At 39.7% G+C, this 19,512-nt stretch overlaps 1 protein-coding gene across 5 annotated transcripts in view; it reads left to right on the top strand.

Annotated features, from left to right (window-relative positions):
• Window positions 1-19,512, top strand: part of ZNF462 (zinc finger protein 462) — a 96,525-nt gene that overhangs the window by 21,619 nt on the left and 55,394 nt on the right. For all 5 annotated transcript variants that reach the window (XM_082784384.1, XM_082784382.1, XM_082784383.1 and 2 more), the window contains exon 2: window positions 18,701-18,952. In XM_082784384.1, coding sequence (XP_082640510.1) covers window positions 18,733-18,952 — 220 coding nt within the window. In that variant the 5' untranslated portion in view covers window positions 18,701-18,732. The remainder of the gene's footprint in view (window positions 1-18,700; window positions 18,953-19,512) is intronic.

Raw genomic sequence — 19,512 nt, 5'->3', positions numbered from 1 at the left:
AAATCCCCCAAACAGAAGACCTCTGGTTTCCTCTGGACTCTACAGACCAGCACTTTAGTCACCCAGAACTTAAGTCCTGGTTTTACAGACAGGAACTACAGACTTTGGTCCTTCAGTTACCACAGAGGTGGTTGTTGCATAAAAAAATCAGTTTGTAAACATGTTGATTTCCTAGAGCAACCTAACTTTCTATTAAAAATACCCCACCAATTATATTGTGATTTCATAATAACCAGTTTTCATAATAGTCATAATTTCACAATAACCAATTCATAATACCTTTCAATAGTAATCTATCAGTTTTTTGTTAGGCACCTTTCAAAACCATATTTATTCTGATAAGGATGATACATCTAGAAAATTTAGAGATTAACTCTCTTGTCTTCTGTGCTTATCAAAGCACTTTAAAAATTAGCACTGTCATTAGATCTTCTGGGTTTCTTGATAACTGATACACAAATGAGTCAATATCTGGGAAAAATAGTATATTAGCTTCTTTTGAAGGTCATGCTGCAGAAAAGTCCTCACTATAAATGCTTTTCTTTATTATTATTATTATTATTGTAAAATTCTTATTACAACAGGATGAAGGAGAGTTTTGACTCCTTAGTTGTCAAAATATTTGCAGTTTTTAATTTGTAGTTTTAGTTTTGGAAGGCTTTTAAGATTCAGAACACTATTGCAGTAGTCTAATTGGAGGAGTTAGAAGACAATGGCAGAACAAAGCATTTCTCGAAGAAGGGGGAGCTGTTTTTTCTGTATTTCCTTGGGAATGTGTGATTATTTTAACTCATAACAGCTGTCTTCCATCATGAAATGCAAGTGAAGTTAAGATAGAAGGTGACTTCCTCTCTTCCAACTGTTCCCAATCCATTTATCTTCTATATTCAGTTTCAAATCTTTTCTTCCTTTTGCATGGTTGCAAAGGAACCTTCTTGTCTTTAACTTGAACATTTCCTTTCTTCTTCTAATCAAGCCTACAGATATAGCCCCTGTATGCTCAGCTGAAAAGGAAACCACTTTTTTTTTTTTTTTTTTGACAGTGAAACTTCACTGCCAAAATGATCTTGGACTGCAGGTGGCTAGAGGTATATGATACAAGTTAGTTTGTCAACTTTGGAACACGTCTGAAGGGCAAACTCTTCAGGAAGGGTGAAGGAAGGGTAAGCTGTAGCACCAATCCTATGATTAGCCAAGTCTGGTTCTGTCTCCTTTAGCTTCCAAGACCTTGAAGATCCATTGCAAGTTCTGCTTTCAGGTAAGGAGAAACAGATTCCCATTTTGACCCTCTATTTTGTAATAAAAGCCAATCAGTAAGTACTGATCCACATATGGGTCTGTTCCTCAGCTGGGGAAAATTGGCAGAATTCCAGCAAGAAATAAAAATAAATAAATAAATAAAAATGGAGAAATCTCAAAAAGCACCATAGGTACTGGAATTTTTACAATATTCTGCAGCTCATAAGAATACAGGAGCAGGAAGTTGGAATGACACTGATGGCTTAATCTTTCTGTGGTCTCTTGTTTTTTCACGAGGGAAAGAAAATCTTTAGGAGAGAACTTCGCTCCTGTTCTCTTGGTAGTATTGGCTTGCATGGCTTTGTTTTTCTTTGAAAACTGATATCAGAAGAGTATCCAACCTTCAGGAGTGAAGCCATTATATGTGGGGCTGTGCAACAGGAGCCAAAGTTTAAAAATAAAATACCAGGCTGCCTTCCTGAGGATCCAGACATAGCATACACGCACACACACACATATGCAATATCTTGACTGACCACAGTTGTATCAGTTACTGAGTTCAGAGCAATAGACAATAAGAACCAAAAAGGGAGTCTTGTTCCTCAAAAAGAAAGAGGAAGAAATATAAGACTGTTGCAGGCTCAGATACCAGATTGTGGAGTACATGGGAGGCCCTTCCTCACCAGCAGGGCTGAGAGACAGTCAAACCAGATGACTTTTGGTCATTCCTGGTGGTGTCTGCTGTAGTGCATTCCCAACCCTCCCTTTTCTCTCCCTTATTTTTTCTGCCCTACTATGTTCCTTTCTTAGGAAATGAAAGCAGTAGCTTTTATTTCATCCTGTGTACTTCGGGACTAGCACACCAAACATACACAGAAGAAATGAAAGACCAGTTCCTTTGACTTCAGAGCTACACTGAAGTTGTATGTCACCAGCATCATTCTTTGCTAGGCTGTGGAAATAACAATAGCAGATGACCAGTTTGCATCTTTCCTAAAGACCTGGAGAAGGAGTGGCCCACAGAACAAGGAGTAGGTAGACCAGGAAAAATATGGCAGAAAAGCCATATTTTTATGGCAGGAATACAGCTTGGAAGGTGAGATAGTTTATGTTAGAAAGGAATGTTCTTAAAAAAGAAAAGAACTCTTTACCTACTTCCTCAAAAGGCTGATGTCATATCTACTTCCAGACTTCTCCAGAAAATTATGAGCTGGATTGGCAGAGTTGGGAAGTAAAGATTCCTCCAGTGGCTTGCTGTGAGGTAGCAGGGGGGTTTGTTTCTTTCAGGTGACACAACAAGAAAGCTGTCTGTAGATATAAGATGTGCACAGTCCATCTGCCTGTATGCTGCCTTAAGCTAGAGTGCTAAAATATTGAAGACTACTTTTTTTTTTTGACTGCAGAGATTTGGCAGATGCTGTTTCTAGAAAAATCCCTGATTCCAAGATGTCCCTCATAGAAAACTCAAAATCGATTTTTAGGTAGGCTTTTTCCAGCTGCAGCAAGCATGTTTGTATATGTGGGTTGACAGCTATAGGGGAACAAAAAAAAACAAAAACAAAGAAGAGGTGTTACCACTTCATATCTTTGCCCAGGCCAAGTAAGTTAGAGCTGCCCATGACACACTTGGCTTTTGGCAGAGCTTAGGCTGGTTGTGCTCTGCAGAAGTAGGATGAAGCACGATCAGTATGCTTCCTTCAGCTGGAATGCCAGCAGTATCTTGGATTACTACAGAGAATGTTTTGTGTCTGTAAGCTCCTGCAGAATTTGGGTTCACATTAAACAGGATCAGGAGTCATTGGCAGGTTGTATATGGCTCTCAGCAGAGGCTAATTGCCATTTTTGGAAAAACGTGTTTGACATCCAGACTGTCAAGATAGGATATTTATTTTACTGAAGTTTTTCAGGAAAAATGTACTAGCTGAACATACAGTGAAGGTGGTGCTGTAGACTAGAGGTTTTCTAAGACTTGATTCACTTGCAATCTGAACTTTGTTTTTTTTTTTTTAAAAATCCATAAAATATCTAAATATCTTTTTTTTTTTTTTTTTTTTTTGTTCTTTTTATGGTGTTGTCCTAACAATGAAGGGTAAGTGCAATTGTCAACATGTGAAAACTTAATTGCCTGGGTTGTTCTCATAAATTATGTTAGCCAGGGTGCAGTGGAAGTGTGCACAAGCTTTGTGGCTCCAGCTAGCATGTGTAAGAGAGGTCTGATTAAATCAGACTTCCTCTTCTTTGGTCATGAATATCTCCTGCTTACAGAAGACATTGAGGAAGATCTAGAGTGTTCCTCTTACAGATATTTTTATAAAGGTGCTATAAAGAAAATAATATAATCTTTTATTATTATTATTGTTATTATTTCTTTTTCCCTCTCCTGGACATTTACCAGAACAAAGAAATTATGAATACACTGTCCAATATTTAGAAGAGTTTGATAAGAGCATAAGGATTCAGCAGTTTCGGTAAAGTTGTCTCAAGAGAACTGCCCCTCAGACCTCACAGTAACTTGAATTTTACCCAGTGTCAGTCCTTGGAAACAAATTTCCTTTCCCACTCCACTATAAAGGTCCTTTTTTGAACTGCCTCCCTTTTTTCCATCTCCTTTCTCCCTCTTGAACTCCTGTGATCTCAAGTAATATAAGGGTTAGACCATGATCACCATCCCTAACCTCTGCCTCCCCTGGTATTCTTTTCTTCAGCTCTGCAGGCATTTTGCTGAGTTGACCTAAATTCTTCAGCAAAAGACTTGGATTCTGTGCAGAAAGCTAGAAACGGCAACTCCAGTTAAAAAGTAAACACAAAGGTGATTAATAGAGAACATTGGTTATATACTTGTGGGTGGTGTATGATTTACCCCTGCTACCAAAATTTTTACTTCCATTGTGCTGGAGAACTTTGCATTTATAATTGTTGTGGGAAGTTAGCACTGGGATTTTACAGCCAATGGCATAGAAAGATGGCATGGCATAATGAGGAAGGGATGGAATTTGGAAGCCCACTTTCTTTTAGGCTACTTGTGCAACCTGTAGCCAGGCCACTTTACCTCCTTGTGCTTCCCTATCACCAGGTAAAGGAAGAAGGCTCTTCATGGTGAAGACTTGCTCCTCTTGCTTTTCACACAGTGAGACCTACCACAGTGTGGCCTGAAGTTATATGATTCCAACAAATAGGTAGCAACTGTATGGAACAATGTATCAGTATTGCTGCTTGATATATTTAATTCTACATTTTTTTTTTTCTTTATGTATTATTTACAAGTTGCAAGTCCACAGCTAATGTTCAATAATCTGTATCTGTCTGAAAACCACAGGACTACTTCTGGCTTACTGTCTCCGAGAGCAAGTCACTTCTGCTGGTTTAAATGACTTGTTTATGACAAATGAATGGAAACCAGAGACATATGATACTGTCTTGTGTCACTTTGGTGTTCCATGAACAGCAGAAGGAAAAATGAAATTTCTGCAGGACTGATTGTATACTTTTGGCATAGACTCTTTTGTCAATGAAGTCCTAAATGAATGTGAAACTCTGCATACATTCTTGCTAACAAGAGCCCACGCTTGAATGAATGCTTGTTGCAAGAAACAAATAAAAGACTACAAGTGGCTTTTAATCAAATGAGTTTTAAAGAAAAAAATGTCCAGAATAGACTACAAAACTTTTTTTTTTTTTTTTTTTTTTTTCTTAAAGGATACTGGCTAACATAAAGGAAGTTTTAAAAATTCATTATATTTTACTGTCATATGGTTTATATATGTCTCTTTTGGGATGAAAAAGCAGCTAGAAGATTCACCTGATTGGCAAGTAGTGTCGTTGAATGAAGCACCTGAAGGACTGTTCACTTAGCTGGACTTTTACTGGAAAGAGACATATTTATCTTTGTGATTGTCCATGTCTCCTTTCCATGTGTAATTGAAAAGATGCATCTGTCCCTTTTGACCAGCATAGATCCGAGGACATGTAATTTTGTAACTGTTCAATCTAAAGTCTTTCTTGTTGAGTATTTTTTCTTTTTCTTTTTATTTTTCTTAATTACTTTTTTCTTTTTTTTCTTTTTTTTCTTTTTTTTTTTTTTTAATTATTGCTTGCTTGTTTCTACCTTAGTTACTTTAGTGAGAAGTGACAAGTACAAAAGAGAATTTTTATATATGGTTCTGCTTTAAAGTAAACCTAGTTCATTTTATATCCTTCTCTTGAGCTGGAGATTTTAATGACCTTTGGTCTACCTAAACTATTTATGTATACCTCTTGGGAAATCAGTAAGTTGGGAATTTTGTAAGTTTCTTCCCCTTAAGTCAGACTTTAGCTCCTTCCTTTAGGTGGCTGCATAACCATCAATAAAAGCTTTGTCAATGATGTGCCTCTTTGCTTTGGAACTGCAGTGCACTGCATCATGTTTTTGTCAGTACCATATGTGAATATTCTTTCTCTTTGTTGAAAACATTATGAGCCAGATTACCCTTTCCTTACTTTCAGAACATTAGTGAACTGGTTTCAGATTAATTAAATTTCTTGGCAGTTTATCTAATGTTTCTCTTCAGACTGCTTTTTCTTGCTTAGTATTTTTGTGCAAACCCAAAATCATGGTGAAATCTAGGTTTTTCCTGCTGTTGCGATCTCTGCCTTTTCTTGAAATTGTCCAAGTATCTTGGTTGTGATTATTTTTATTTTAAAATTTTATTTATTTATTTTGTACTGGTATTTTTTCCTCATTCACTAGGCACAATTATGAGAGCTTTCCCCCCTCCCCCTCCCAAAAAAAAAAAAAAATCCTGCCTTAAAGTTGCCCAAGAAGTCTCTTTTCTTAAGCCAGGGAAACAAGATTTTTTCTGTGCTTCACCTTAACTTAGACGGTGCTCTCTAGGGACCTAAGCTGAGTTTTCTACATCCTGCCTCTTAATAAATAAATAAATAAATAAATAAATAAATAAATCACGCATTTGGATTCAGATTACAAGTTATACAGATTTCCAAAGGTTATGGAATCTAAATTATCTGGAGCCTTTCTCTGAAGTGGATTGTCCTATGCTTTTCTTTTTGCATAATGAAGATACACTATCCTCTTTTAGAGTGTTTGAATAAAACATGACAGCCACGTTTCAAATTCTTGATGGCCTGAGGTAGCTAAAATCATTAATGATCTATTTGTAAATTACATGAAGTTGTTAGTTTAATTCAGTACATTAAATGGGAAGAGTAGGTGTCTGGAAAATATACCATCATGGTCTCCCTTTAATTTCTTCTCAAAGGGACACTTTTTATATTGATAAACTAGTCTTGACCTGAACTCATGACAATAAAGATAATTTTATTTTTATGTAGTTTGCCGTTGGTGTGCATATTCTGGAATAAAGTTTTGGATAGTAGTTTCTCTTTTGTCAGCTTTCACTCTGTATCTTTAGGATAAAGGCAGAATGGTCCCACTTTCTTCAAAATGAAGGTAATCTGATGTTAATAGGAACTGATTTTTTTAGTCTAAGATTAGATTTTGTAACCTTAGTACTTAAAATTCTAGAAAAATTTGCAGCTTTGTATTGTTAAATGTGAATCATTTACCATAGTAGGGGAAGAAAAAAAAAAGTGTGCAAAGAGAAAACAAGCCACAGTAGTTCTTTAATGTCTACATGCTTTCAAGGAGTGTAGCTTTTGAAGGATGAAGTTGGTTATTATCTCAGCCCTCCTTAGCTGTGGGCCATATTACAAATAAAGTCTTAGTTATTTTTCTTTGTAGTTCATTTCCTGTTTGGGTATTCCTTAGGAGGAAGCAAAAGAAATTGGATTTTAGTGGTTGACCCTCAAATAGGTTATTTCAGGGGAAAAAGGAATAGGCTGGGACAAACCTTCATTAGAAGCTTCAACTTTTGATATAATTCAGCTTTAATAATACTCTTTAATTTGAATATGTCCAGAACAGTTAGAGGAAAGGGCTGCTTATTATTGGAAGGATGAGGTGGTTTTCTTTGTTTGTTTTGGCTCTGTTTTGTTTTGTGAGGTAGATTATTCTTAATTATTATCTGAGTAACAAAGTATACTTCTTTAACAGACAGGGAATAGCAACTTTTCCCTATTTTTGATGCAGTTTTTTCTAACATCTCTTTGATCTAGACACCTTCTAGCTGGAGACCTTACATTAACCTTGGTTAACTCATAGATGCTGTGAAGCAAAATGCTGGGAGCACTCCAAATTCTCTACTTTTTTTTTTTTTTTCTTCTTGTCCTTGAAGTGCATTGTAGATGTTCCATGTAGTTCCTTTTAGATACTGATACCTGCAGATCACAAAAATGATGATCTAGTCAGCAGTCTTCCCTTATTTAAAATGGTTTGTACTCGGGCCTTATATATTACAGCAACTGCAAAAACTTTTTTCCTGGAAGAACCAAGTGGGTGGAGATGGAGGTTGAAGGGGGGAGTAAAAGAAACAAGGTTCTCATTTGGATGCAGGATATTGCATTTCAGTGTTTATATATTGCATCCCAATGTGTAATCCAGTGAAGTATATATACAGTTTTGGGACAACATATTTTGAATAACATGTAAATGTTAGCTGTAGTTCCTTTTTTTTTTTATAGTGGTATCACTTTTCAGCAAAGTCAATGATGGTACCAGCATCTTGCTGCTGCCGTCCCAAACAGAGGATCTTCACTTGCACAGGTGGAAAAGATCTTCTTGGAGGGGTGGCAGGGTGAATGAAGGGTGGCAGACTAGTGGTAATCACTAGTCTGAGATCTGTCAAATACTGGAAAAATATATATTCTTTTACCTGGGGCAAAGATGCTGGCTGCCATACTGTGAGTGAGTCAGTGGGCAAATAAAACCATGAATTCTGTCTGGCATTAAAAATGGGTCAGTGATGGATTTGTATTACCTGAGGAAATGAACTGGCTGACAAAAAGGCTTCTGCTGGCTGCCCAGCAAATGTCAGATATAGCAAGAAGCTTAGGGGAAGAGGATGGATAGCTGGAGATGCAGGGAGTGGTAAAGCAGCCAGGTTGTCAATGGAGCTAGCTCCTCAAACAAATAAGATTTTCTGAGGAGTGTACTGGGAACACAGAGCAATATTTAGACTTTGCTAATCAGTGTGTTCTTGTTCTCCGGTAGGATTTCAGCCACAGATCCTGCTTTATAGGATCATATTCATGCATGAGATGGGTTTGGGTTTGCATGAGATGATGGTGCTATTCTACTCAACTTTGTTTGTTGGTACAGAACGTGACTTCTGATGTTTGGTTTTACAGGGTTAAAACTGTTATTCTGAATGCCCTTTTTCATCCTGTCCATATGCTGTCTGCATGTACCCTTTGAAAGAGGACTGATGAGACGCATTACATCTGGAGCATGTAGGATCTCAGGACAGACTGAGGGAGAGGACTGCGCCGTCCCCAGGGTCCTTACTAAGCTGAACCCATGTTGGTGATGAAAGCAGGCAGTGGCCTTTCACTTTCTTGGATCAGTTCCCAACTGTCCTGTGAATTTCTCTTATTTAGGGAGTCCCGTATTTCTACCAAAGTGGACACTGTATTTTGGAAACGATGTGTGGTGTTTGAAACTGTGGCTGAAAGGTTAGTCTTCCCAGCAGCCCAATTTAGTTTCTGTCAGCCCTGCTGTGACATAGGACCAGTCTCTGTACTTCAAGGAGGAACATGTGTCCAGAAAAGCAGTTTTTCAAATTTGCCTTACAAGATGATCTCTCTTAATTTTGCCTTCTTGACAACTTCTGTATCAGTTTCAACATTGCTTTACTCTTGTAGTTGGTACTTTATGAGTGCTAGTGACTTGTTGTCTACCTCTGTGACTTCACTGAGAGTACCTGCTCATGTTTTAAACCAACTGTGTTGGCCAGTCTAATCTCAGATCTCCAGGATTAAAATTCTGTGGCCTCTAAATAATCCAGCAGTTCATGTGTTCCCATAGTTTATCTCTGTCACCAGTTTTTAAGCTGTATTTAGCCTTTGTAAAAACACCATGCTCTTTGCAAACTAAGATCAGTTCTCTTTATAGCATGCTTGCAACTCATCAGCCACAGCACTGTAAGTGATCAGACCGTGCAGTGGAGTATGTACTTTTGGGTGAATGGCAAGATTGCTTTTAAAGGCAGTACAGACTATGCAAGGCTGTTTAAGGGTTCATTTAAGGGCAGATGGCCATCAGGAGATAATCTTTTTTGTCTTCAGCCACAGCTCTGCTCTTTCCCTCTTCAGTTCATGGTGTAGCAGGGTATGTGGTTGAATTTGTCATATCTGATTTGCTACTGTCAGGACACCATTTATAACAGGTCTGACTTTCCTTGGCAAGAAAGAGATCTTTGCTGGGGTTATGCCAGGCTGAGGAGTCTGCTCCTCCCCCTGCTCCTATGAGGGTGAGGCTGGTAATGCACCCTTTGTGTAAAGAGCTGCTGGAAGATGTTATTTGCAATGCATGAGAAGGAATTGGGTTGTCTCTGGAGTACCCAGGCAAAGCACTGCCGTGTTCTTCAGCACCACCTACTGACATCTTTCTCTCCCAAGTCCATGTACACAGGAGAGTCCACTTCTCACATCACAGGAACTGGATTTCTTGCAGTAATTAACAATATACTCTTGGCTCAAAATAAGAAACTCCAGACTCACTGCTTTCAACTTCTACTATGCCTTGTGTGAGCAATGAGGAGCAGGGTACAAATGCAAAATTGATTTACTCTGCTACCTGTTCTCTTGGGGGGTAGAGGGGGGCAGCCCATTTGCCTTTTCACCATGTCTGTGCAGAACAGTGTGTTGAGAGTTTGGGTAGTGTCACTGAGGTGAGTTTTTCTGAGGTGGGTGGCAGCTCATTTCCTGTGATCATTTAGTATAGGAACCAAGTAGCACACCTCATTTGTGCTCTACAGTTTTGCTCTGTGCTCTTCCATATTCCTTTATTTATTTATTTATTTATTTATTTTAAATTTGTATTAGATTAACTTCAGGTTTGAAATACATATTTTCTTTGAAGGTTTTGACTGAGAAAATGGTTTACTGCATTTTGTATGTGTGTTTTGTTTTCTTCTTCTTTTCCTGGTCAGAAAGGAAACTAAATTCATTCTGTGGAAAAGGAGCATATATGATCAGAATGACCTCCTTCCTTAGCATAGTTGTTGCATCTTCAGGAAACATGTAGCCAGGGCAGTATACTGTTTATTGAATCTGTGAACCAAAGGAAAAGCTGACAAAACTGTGTCTATCCTTGAACCTCCACAACTACTTTTGTACAGTAAATGGAGTAACTGACATATGTAATAAAGTTCTACTCTGACCATTAGTTGTTAAGCCTGGAACATACATTTAGAGCCATGATTTCTGTACAGACTAATAACTTTCCAAGAAGGTAATTTAGTAAATGAGAAAAGTATATCCTAGTCTTGTTTGGAGCAAAATAATTTAATATTTGAGAGCATTCTCATAGTCCTGAAGTTTTTCATCCTACATCTCAGTTGACCATGCTCTGTATCACGTAATGCTTGACAGCTAACTGTCAGGAAGGGAAGAGGTACATTTGGAAGATGCTTTCTTAATTTTAATTAAGTAGTGCCGTCATATTTACAATCTGCTTTTCAGGCACTTTTTTTTTTTTTTTTCTCATAAAGAACAAATATATATTTATACCAAATAGGATACCAAAGAAAAAGTTAAAGAAGTTATTTGTGAGAATTTCAAATTGATTGATCAGCATTTAGGTAACTTGAATGAACCTCATGGCTCAAAAAAAAAAAAAAAAAAGTAAAGCCCCCACCTCATGGCTCTTTTAAGTTACGTATATCTAAATTGTCTTCATTGATTTGATTTTGTTGTAAGGAACACCTGGGTTTAGGATGAAGTGTTCCATCCACCAAGTTGCAGGGAAGAGTCAATTTGTCAGAGGGCTGGAAGGCCCTGCAGAGGGACCTGGACAGGATGGGTGGATGGGCAGAGGCCAGTGGGATGAGGTTCAACGTGGCTAACTGCCAGGTACTGCACTTCGGACACAACAACCCCATGCAGCGCTACAGGCTTGGGGCAGAGTGGCTGGAAAGCTGTACAGAGGAAAAGGACCTGGGGATGCTGATCAATGCTCACCTGAACATGAGCCAGCATTGTGCCCAGGTGGCCAAGAAGGCCAACAGCATCCTGGCTTGTATCAGGAATAGTGTAGCCAGCAGGACCAGGGAGGTGACTGCCCCCCTGTTTTCAGCTCTGGTGAGGCCACACCTCGAGTACTGTGTGCAGTCTGGGGCCCCTCACTACAAGGACATCGAGGCCCTGGACCATGTCCAGAGAAGGGCTATGGAGCTGGTGAAGGGCCTGGAACACAAGTCCTATGAGGAGAGGCTGAGGGAACTGAGGTTGTTTAGTCTGGAGAAAAGGAGGCTCAGGGAAGACTTTATTGCTCTCCACAGCTACCTGAAAGGAAGGTGTGGGGAGCTGGGGGTCTGCCTCTTCTCGCAGGTAACTAATGATAGGACTAGAGTTGTGCCAGGAGAAGTTCAGGTTAGAAATTGGGAGACATTTCTTCTCAGAAAGAGTAGTCAGGCATTGGAATTGGTTGTTCAGGGAAGTGGTGGAGTCACCGTCATTGGGGGTGTTTAAGTAACGATTGGACTTGGTGCTTAGAGACATAGTTTAGTGGGTGACATTGTTCGTAGGGTGATGGTTGGACCAGATGATCTTGGAGGTCTTTTCCCACCTTAATTATTCTATGATTCTATGATCCTTGATTTTTGTCTTCCCTGGTGGGGAAGTTTGAGGTTTTTTTTTCTGCAGTGAGATAATTTTCAGTTGCTGTGTCTGCTTGAGGCTGGGGACTGCAGTCTTTTTTATTGATGATACATTGCTAAAACTGACATCATGTTCCTTTTTTTTTTTTTTTTTTTTTTGAAAAGTCATAGTCTTGGGGAACTGGTTGAACTGATACTGATGGACCTGCTTCAGGTCGTTTATATGTTTACCTATTGAGTTCTCCGGGAAAAATAACCAGAAGTTCTGTGAATCATTGTTCTCTAACTAAAAAAGCCATCCATGTTGCTGGGCAGCTACCAGCATAGCTGCTCCTGTGTTGCTCCAAGTTTTAAGAGTAATGTGGTTTATATTTCCTCTAGTGTTGAAGATTTTGCAAGCTATGCTGTAGCTTTACAGTGACCCATAGTATGGTATCTTGTATGTTAAATGAATGCTTGCATTGAAGTACAGAGATGCAACTGAAGCAAACGGTGACTTCATAGGGATGAACAAGTTGGTCATCCTGTTTTCTGTGACAGGGAGATTTTTGACAAGTTTGATGTATATTGTGCAAAGAAGGAATCTAACCTGGAACTCACCTGAAGTTCAAGCGGTCTTCCAAGTGGACATTTTAGAGGAGGGGAAAAAAAAAAAAAAAAAAAAAAAAAAAGGTGGGTGGGTCTGTCTCTTCTCAGTTTAGATCATTTTTATTGTTGAGTTGTAATGCATCTCTAATAGAAGTTTCTTTCCAAAAACTTTGACAACATCTTATATTGTAATATGCTATAAATTTCCTTGTTGGTCAATAAACCAGAATAAAATGGTAAAATATTTACTGGAAGAAATGGGCAACAGAAATGAGGATCACATATCTCAGACAACATATTACTCTCAAAGGTATAACTGTTGAGTTTCAAAATGTCATAAATGGTCCCAAACTGGATATCAGAATGGAAATTTTGACAGTAAAACCTATATCTGGTGATAATATTTTACCATAAATGCTTTACATGAAAATAGGAACCATGAATTAACCTTATGTGAGTGGACAGTTGCAACTCAACCCATAGGCTCCTATCAATGTCCAGTTCTATCAAGTCTCCTATCTCCCCTCATCCCCTCAAGGAAAAAAAAAAAAAAAGTGGAAAAGAACCAGTGTTTCAATTCAGTTTATTTTTATATGAGCTTGGATGAGTGGCTCCAAAGTCAACCCTTGGAGGACCAAGAACTGCTATAGTTTGAATGGAATATAGTCATTAAAAAAGACACATGAGTTGAATAGGCTTGTCTGACTTTAGTTGAGAGTTGAATTTACTCATGGAGTTCCTCACTAATTATGTTCTCTCATAAATGAAAAATGAGGATGTCTTCATTCACTTACAACAGTCTTCAGGTTTCCAGTTCCTCAGATTTTTCACCCTTCCTGTAATTTTACTTGTTTTGCCCATTTTCCCTATTGCAATCTTGTTTTATAAAAAGAGGTTGTGTTTTTGTTGGTTTTGTTTGTTGCTTTTAAAGAAGGAAAAAGCCCTAAACCTGAGGTCATCAGACCATCTGAAGCAAGTACTGTCAGGAGCCCAAGCAGTGCCTCTGAGAACCCACCAAGCCTGTAGGCACTAGCTTCTCATGAAATCCCAGCTTGTGCAGCAGGGAAAATTGCCTGGCTTGTGGTGTTATCCATGGGATTCTTGAAAAATGTGTCTATGGTTAGTTACATGCTAATCACATTGTTTTAGTGTCTGATAGTTCATTTCTGGTGGACTAATCTCCAATAGGAAACAAACAAACAAAAAAATGGTGGCGAGGGAACAGTAGACCAATGCTGAAGCTTCCTGCATGTTTTAAAGGAAAAATATCACCCTGATGCATGACTCCAGCCTCTGTGAGAATGTTTTGTTTACGCTGATACGCTTTAATATGGGCAGGTGCCATGGAGACACCCCCCCCCCGGAACCTCAGTGCAGGGCCTGGCAGCCAGGCCTGTCCCAGCGCCCGGGCATCAGGCACCTTCCTGGGGAAAGAGCTGATCTCAGGGCAGATCTGGGGGCAGCCGGGGACCCGCCTTGCTCTCGCTGGGCAGGCATGAGGGCCATGGGGGGATCCTAGGCCATGGGCAAGGTGGTGAAGACCTGAATGGGGCTGAGATGGGGTCTTAGGCTGTGGGCAGTTAGGGGGAGGCCCAGGGGACCAGGCAGGGACATCAAAGCTTGTGGGTGCCCTCAGTGCCCTGACAGAGTCTGTGCCTCCAGGGGAGCTTTGTAATGTGGAAACAGGCTTGGACGGTGTTGTTGCCTCTGGCGCCATGAGCGTAACGCCAGGATTGCTGTGTTTCAGCTTCGCCTTTGGCAATGAGTAAAGTGAAAACCGCTGAGTGCAACCTGCATGTGTGAGGTAGGGATGAAGACATGTCTGATCATCAGAGTGTGGCAAGGATTGGAAAACTGGAGATTTCTTTATTTTAACTGCGATGTTAAAAATATTGAGGTGGAAGTTCAGATATAGTGTGTGTGGTCTGAGTGACCTTTTCAGCTGTGGTTGTGCATGTGCATATTCTTAACTTCTAGAAGCAGCGTTGACTCCATCTCAAAATATAACGGATGGGTAGTCAACCACAGAAGCTCAATTTTGAGGTCAGTGCCTTGGGCTTCACAATTAATTTTGTATTTTGAAGCTTTAAAACCAAACTTAAACATAATGATTTGTACTACTTTGGCTGCTGCCAAATTCTGTAATGACTGTTGTTCAACAAGCACAATTATCTTTTGTTTTGGATTTTTAAAAACTTAGAAATCTAATGCAACTCTCTCTGATGTTCTCCTCGTATGTTCAGGAGCGTAGAGGAGTATGTCAAAGACAATTTGAAAACTTAGCTTGGGTCTTTAAAACTATGAAAACTTTGAGAATCTCTTGAGCTCAATGTTTTGGAAGCTTTTCACTCATAAAGGAAATAAGAATACCTCTTCTCCGTATTCAGCATTAAAACCATGTATTTTAAGAAAAGGTTGTAAATGAAAATTAGTCAGACAATGGCATTTTAATAATCTGGTGAAGTTAGCATCACATTAGTAAGGGTATTTTAGAAGTCACATTATCTGTGGGCAATGTGGTCTCAAGAGACTGGTTGTGAATATGTTAGAGGGCTTGTGGGATTTATGGATTCATTTCATGGTGGTTGTTTGCTTATTTTTGTTTGTTTTGTTGGTCGGTTTGTTTGTTTGTTTTCTTTCCAGGCTTCCTGTTCTGCTTTTGAGTTAACGGATTTGCTAATTCCCTTCATTCCCTTCACAATCCACCTCTGTTCCCCCTTACAGTTTTTTATCGTGCTGTTCAAAAATTTAAGGGATTATGGACTGTAGTTTTTTTTTTATTATTATTATTATTTTTTATTTTTTAAGAAAGTTAAATGTAGAAAGTAGTATTGTTTGTATGTATGGAAAGTGTTACAGTTAAAATGCGCTTCACTGGTGGCTAGGTGGATCTCTCTCTCTTCTGTATTCCATGCAGACAATAAAGAAGACAGAAAGACACATATTGTGTTTCAGTTTCTTTTGATATATGATCTCAAACTAGCACTGTTTTTCTTGCCTTTGTGAAATGCCTAAATTTTAAGGAAAAATGTGGAAATAGTAGGGCAGAATTCCTTATAAAATGCTTCATCCTGCTTTCAGCCTCATGCTTGGTGAAAACGTAAAATTGAAGTCCATGCAGCTGTACCTGATGTTTGTTCCTCTCAGCTGCAATAACATTAACCTCTTCTATCACTTGGTACTACCTTTGTGATAGAGATCCTGCAGACATTAAAGCTAGAACCCATGAGAAAGACCCCATCAGGTTTTGTAATCAGCAGTTGGTCATGATCTTCCAACTCATCCTTCTGATTTATAGCAGAAAGATGCTGTTGTTGATCTAAGATCGTCTAGACAACAGCAAGCATCCTTGAGGATACCTTCTCTGGTTGTCAGCTCATGAAAGAACTGTGACTGCTGGAGGTGGGGATGGTGGTGTTTTTAACCTCTTGAAGCTGCCAGAATTACAATTTTTTCAGAACTTCAGGTTTGCCCTCCCTGTTTTTTTCTGCTTTGTAAGCTGTCCCGAAGTTTCTGAAAGAGACAGCTGAAAGCGTTTCGTGGTGGTGTTTTCTAAAGGGTCCGAAGATTTCGGGGGCTGGGGGGCAGAGGGGGTGGATTTGTGCATGTGTGTGTGTGGTGTGTGTGTTGTTTTTCCTCTCTTCTACACAATGGAGCTTTCAGAGAACCTCTCTTAAAAGGCATAGCTACAGCCTTTGTGTTGAAGGGTGTGTCTGCTGGCAGGGTTTGCTGATGCAGACAGGCTGGCTGGTGATTAACAAAGGTCATTAGACTTTGGAATCTGGCAGGGGAGTGGGGTGGTGTGTCTTCTGCGCTGAGCAGGAGGGCTCCCCAGGGACAGGGCAGGCTGGAGGCCCCCCGCCTGCCTCCCCCCAACCCCGCCTCCTCCTGGGAGGCTCGGCTCTGTGTTGCCTCTGTCTGTAGGACAGCTTGGACCAGTGTCTTGATGCTGTAATGCTGTGTTTCTGGATTGAATCATCACATTTGTCATCCATGGGACAGGGGAACCAACCCTAGGAGATGCTTGCCGGCGATCTGCTCAGGGAGAGAAGGTGCTGCTTGGGCAGTGCAGGTGGACACCAGTGACATGGTTTGGGGTGCAAGTCACGCAGGAGAAGGGGAGGTGTGTTCTGGGGATGCTGATTTTTCAAGCGTGACCCAAGAAGGAGGAGGAAAGAAAAAAGAAAGGAAAAAAAAAAAAAAGGAAAAACCCTGGTGTGCTGGAGATGAAGCTGAGATAAGTGAGGCCATGTTGTGCACGGGCGAGAAGCTCTGAGACTCTCAGTGCAGGAGTTGTCTGAGTTAAAATGGCTGCTCCCAAAGCTCAGAGGACTAGGGCAGCTTAGTGAGTCTTAAAGCTTCAGTGACGCAGGGGCTCATATCTCTTGAAAGTGTGATAAACACATTCAGCAGAGCTGTGGCTTGTTTGGCTGAGATGAAAGGACTAAGCTTGGGGGATGGGTAGTGAAAACTGGATGATCTGCTTTTCTGTGAAGTGCTCTAAATGCAGGAGTCGTCTGCTCCATGGAAAAATTTGTTTTCAGGTCTAATGGACTGTGCTAAAGGAGACGTGGGGTGGGGCTTCACTCACTGCTGTAATTTGATCCAGAGCAGATAGCAACCTCTTCCACACAATTTGGTCTGGTGCTTGCACATAAAAGCTTGAGTATCTCGATTATTGTAACTTTGTTAGCCGAAAAGAAGCTGGTACAGCGTTCATTTTCTTTATTGGTGGTGGGAGGGAGAGAGGGGGGTTGGAAGAGAAAGGACACAGTGCAGCCTGCAAAATAATGTAGGTAAATATGTGGAGAGCCTGTGTGCTCAGACTGTCCAGAATTTGACTTGCTAGAAGTTAATTTTAGCAGGCTATCAGAAGAAGCATTCTTTCATGTAAAATCCTGATGTAGTGTCCTCTCTAATATCATTGCACTAATGTTTTGGAGCATTCTCCTCACTGCAGAAGTAGCTTTGTACTTTATGTGCAAAAAACATGGAATTTTCAGCTTTTGAGGCAGCCCTTGTATACTGGACCTCTGGACTGCCCAGATTATCCCTGTACCAGCACAGCATGTGGAAACTTAAAGAAGTAATTCTTTCATTGATATAGAAAAGTTGCTCTTGTGTCTAAATACTGCATGAAGTAGGACAGTCTAAGACTTTTGTCTTGCTTGTGTTTTGTGTCTCCTCTCTTTCATGGCAATGCATAAATCTACAACTCTCTGAAGCAGGGTTAGTTGGTCACAAACCAAACTTCCATAATTCACATTGCCATATCTTGTGTTATTTGGTACTTCAAGATACGTAGAGCATTTGAATAAATCAAAGAAGACATGATGTTTCTGAGGAAAGTCTTTGTTACTCATACTTCTGTTGTACTTTTGCAAAATTCCTATTTCCTTTGCTGTCTTTCCCATCCTCCAGTTCTTGCCTTCCCAAAAGACTGCTATCTTGCAAAGGCTGTGTCCCCAGAACAGACTCAAATTAAGCAGTAAACATTTTAACAAAGAATGGAGATGCCCTTGCAAGGCACGGTGGAAGTAAGGTAGAACAAACCATACTACTTTGAGTGCATGTGGCTGCATCTCAAATTGCAGTGTTGTCTAGGTTTTTCATCAACCTCAGAACTGAGAGGATATTGAGAAGAAAGGCAGATTTTTTTTTTTTTTTTTCCTGTAGAGGCTTTTAATCTGTGGCGGATAAAGCAGGCAATACTTTTCAACTTCCAAGAAGTGTTAGTGAGATTCACAGAGGCAGAAGCCATTGTCTTCTAATTGTAAAATTGAGTACACAGCTGTTTGGGAGTAATGTGTTATTTCTCTGGAATACTGTTTGTGGTCTTTGAACAAGACAAACTTCTGAACAACAGCCTTGTCCTATATAATGGAAAAGTCAAGAGGACAAAGTCCACAGAGTCAGTAGTCATTTGTCAGAACGTTGACTGTAGTGTTGAGTCAGCAACTTGTGAGCTACCTAGGTAGGACTTCATGTGAATCCGAACTGAGGCATCTTCATATAGCAAGCACAGGTTGAGTTTTACACTGCAGTAAATGGAATATCTGGAAACGACTGTCTTTACAAGCATGATATTACCTGTTTCAGAATTTTTTAAAATGGCATTGCTCTAAAACCTCTCTCTTCTTCTCCCTCTCTTTTTCTTGCAGAATTTTCTCATGTGAAAGATCGTTCTTGAACCATGGAGGTGTTGCAGTGTGATGGCTGCGATTTTCGAGCTCCATCGTATGAAGACCTTAAAGCTCATATTCAGGATGTTCACACTGCTTTCCTGCAGCCAACCGATGTCTCGGAGGAAAGCCCTAGCCAGCCAAGGTCTGGTTCCATGAATGCTAGCAACCAGACTGAGGTTGAGTTTTCTTCTGTAAAGGATGAATTTACGATTGCAGATGAAATAGCAGGTAAATCTCAGCTCTAACCATCAATTTCACATGTGGCTTATTTTAGTACATATTAGTTAATACTTTTAATGTGATTGTAAAAACTCAATTATTCTTACTGCTGTGACAGCAAAGCAGATATCTAGCTTCAGCCATATTGATTCTGACCACAGCTCTTCCTGTAAATAGAAATGTGGAGGGTGGTTTTATTAGCCGCTTTTAGTGTATTTCTTCATAATGCTTTTTGTTTGTCAGATTTTCATGGTTCTTCACCACTGTGAACCACCTTAAAATTTTCAACCTTATTAGTGTACTAGCTTTCTTTTTTCCCAAAGAAGATTATTTTGGAAATGGTCCATCCCAAAGTTTACACCACAGCATGTATATGTCTATGTTATGGACAATGGCCATTTTTCTGAAAGTCGCCAGATATATAGATAAGTGTAGAGAGTGTACTCTCTACGGAGAGTGTACTTAAGTCATAAGTAAGTAAGAGAACCCTGGTGTGATGGATAGTTGTTCAAGATGCAGTTGTGTTCTTATGCATATAGGGTGGGTGGAGAAAAAGCCTCAATATTTGT

This window comes from Aythya marila (assembly GCF_965140915.1).
Source record: "Aythya marila genome assembly, chromosome: Z".
Classification (NCBI taxonomy): Eukaryota; Metazoa; Chordata; class Aves; order Anseriformes; family Anatidae; genus Aythya; species Aythya marila.
The sequence above is the reverse complement of the archived record's forward strand: the minus strand, read 5'-3'. Positions and strand labels throughout refer to the sequence as shown.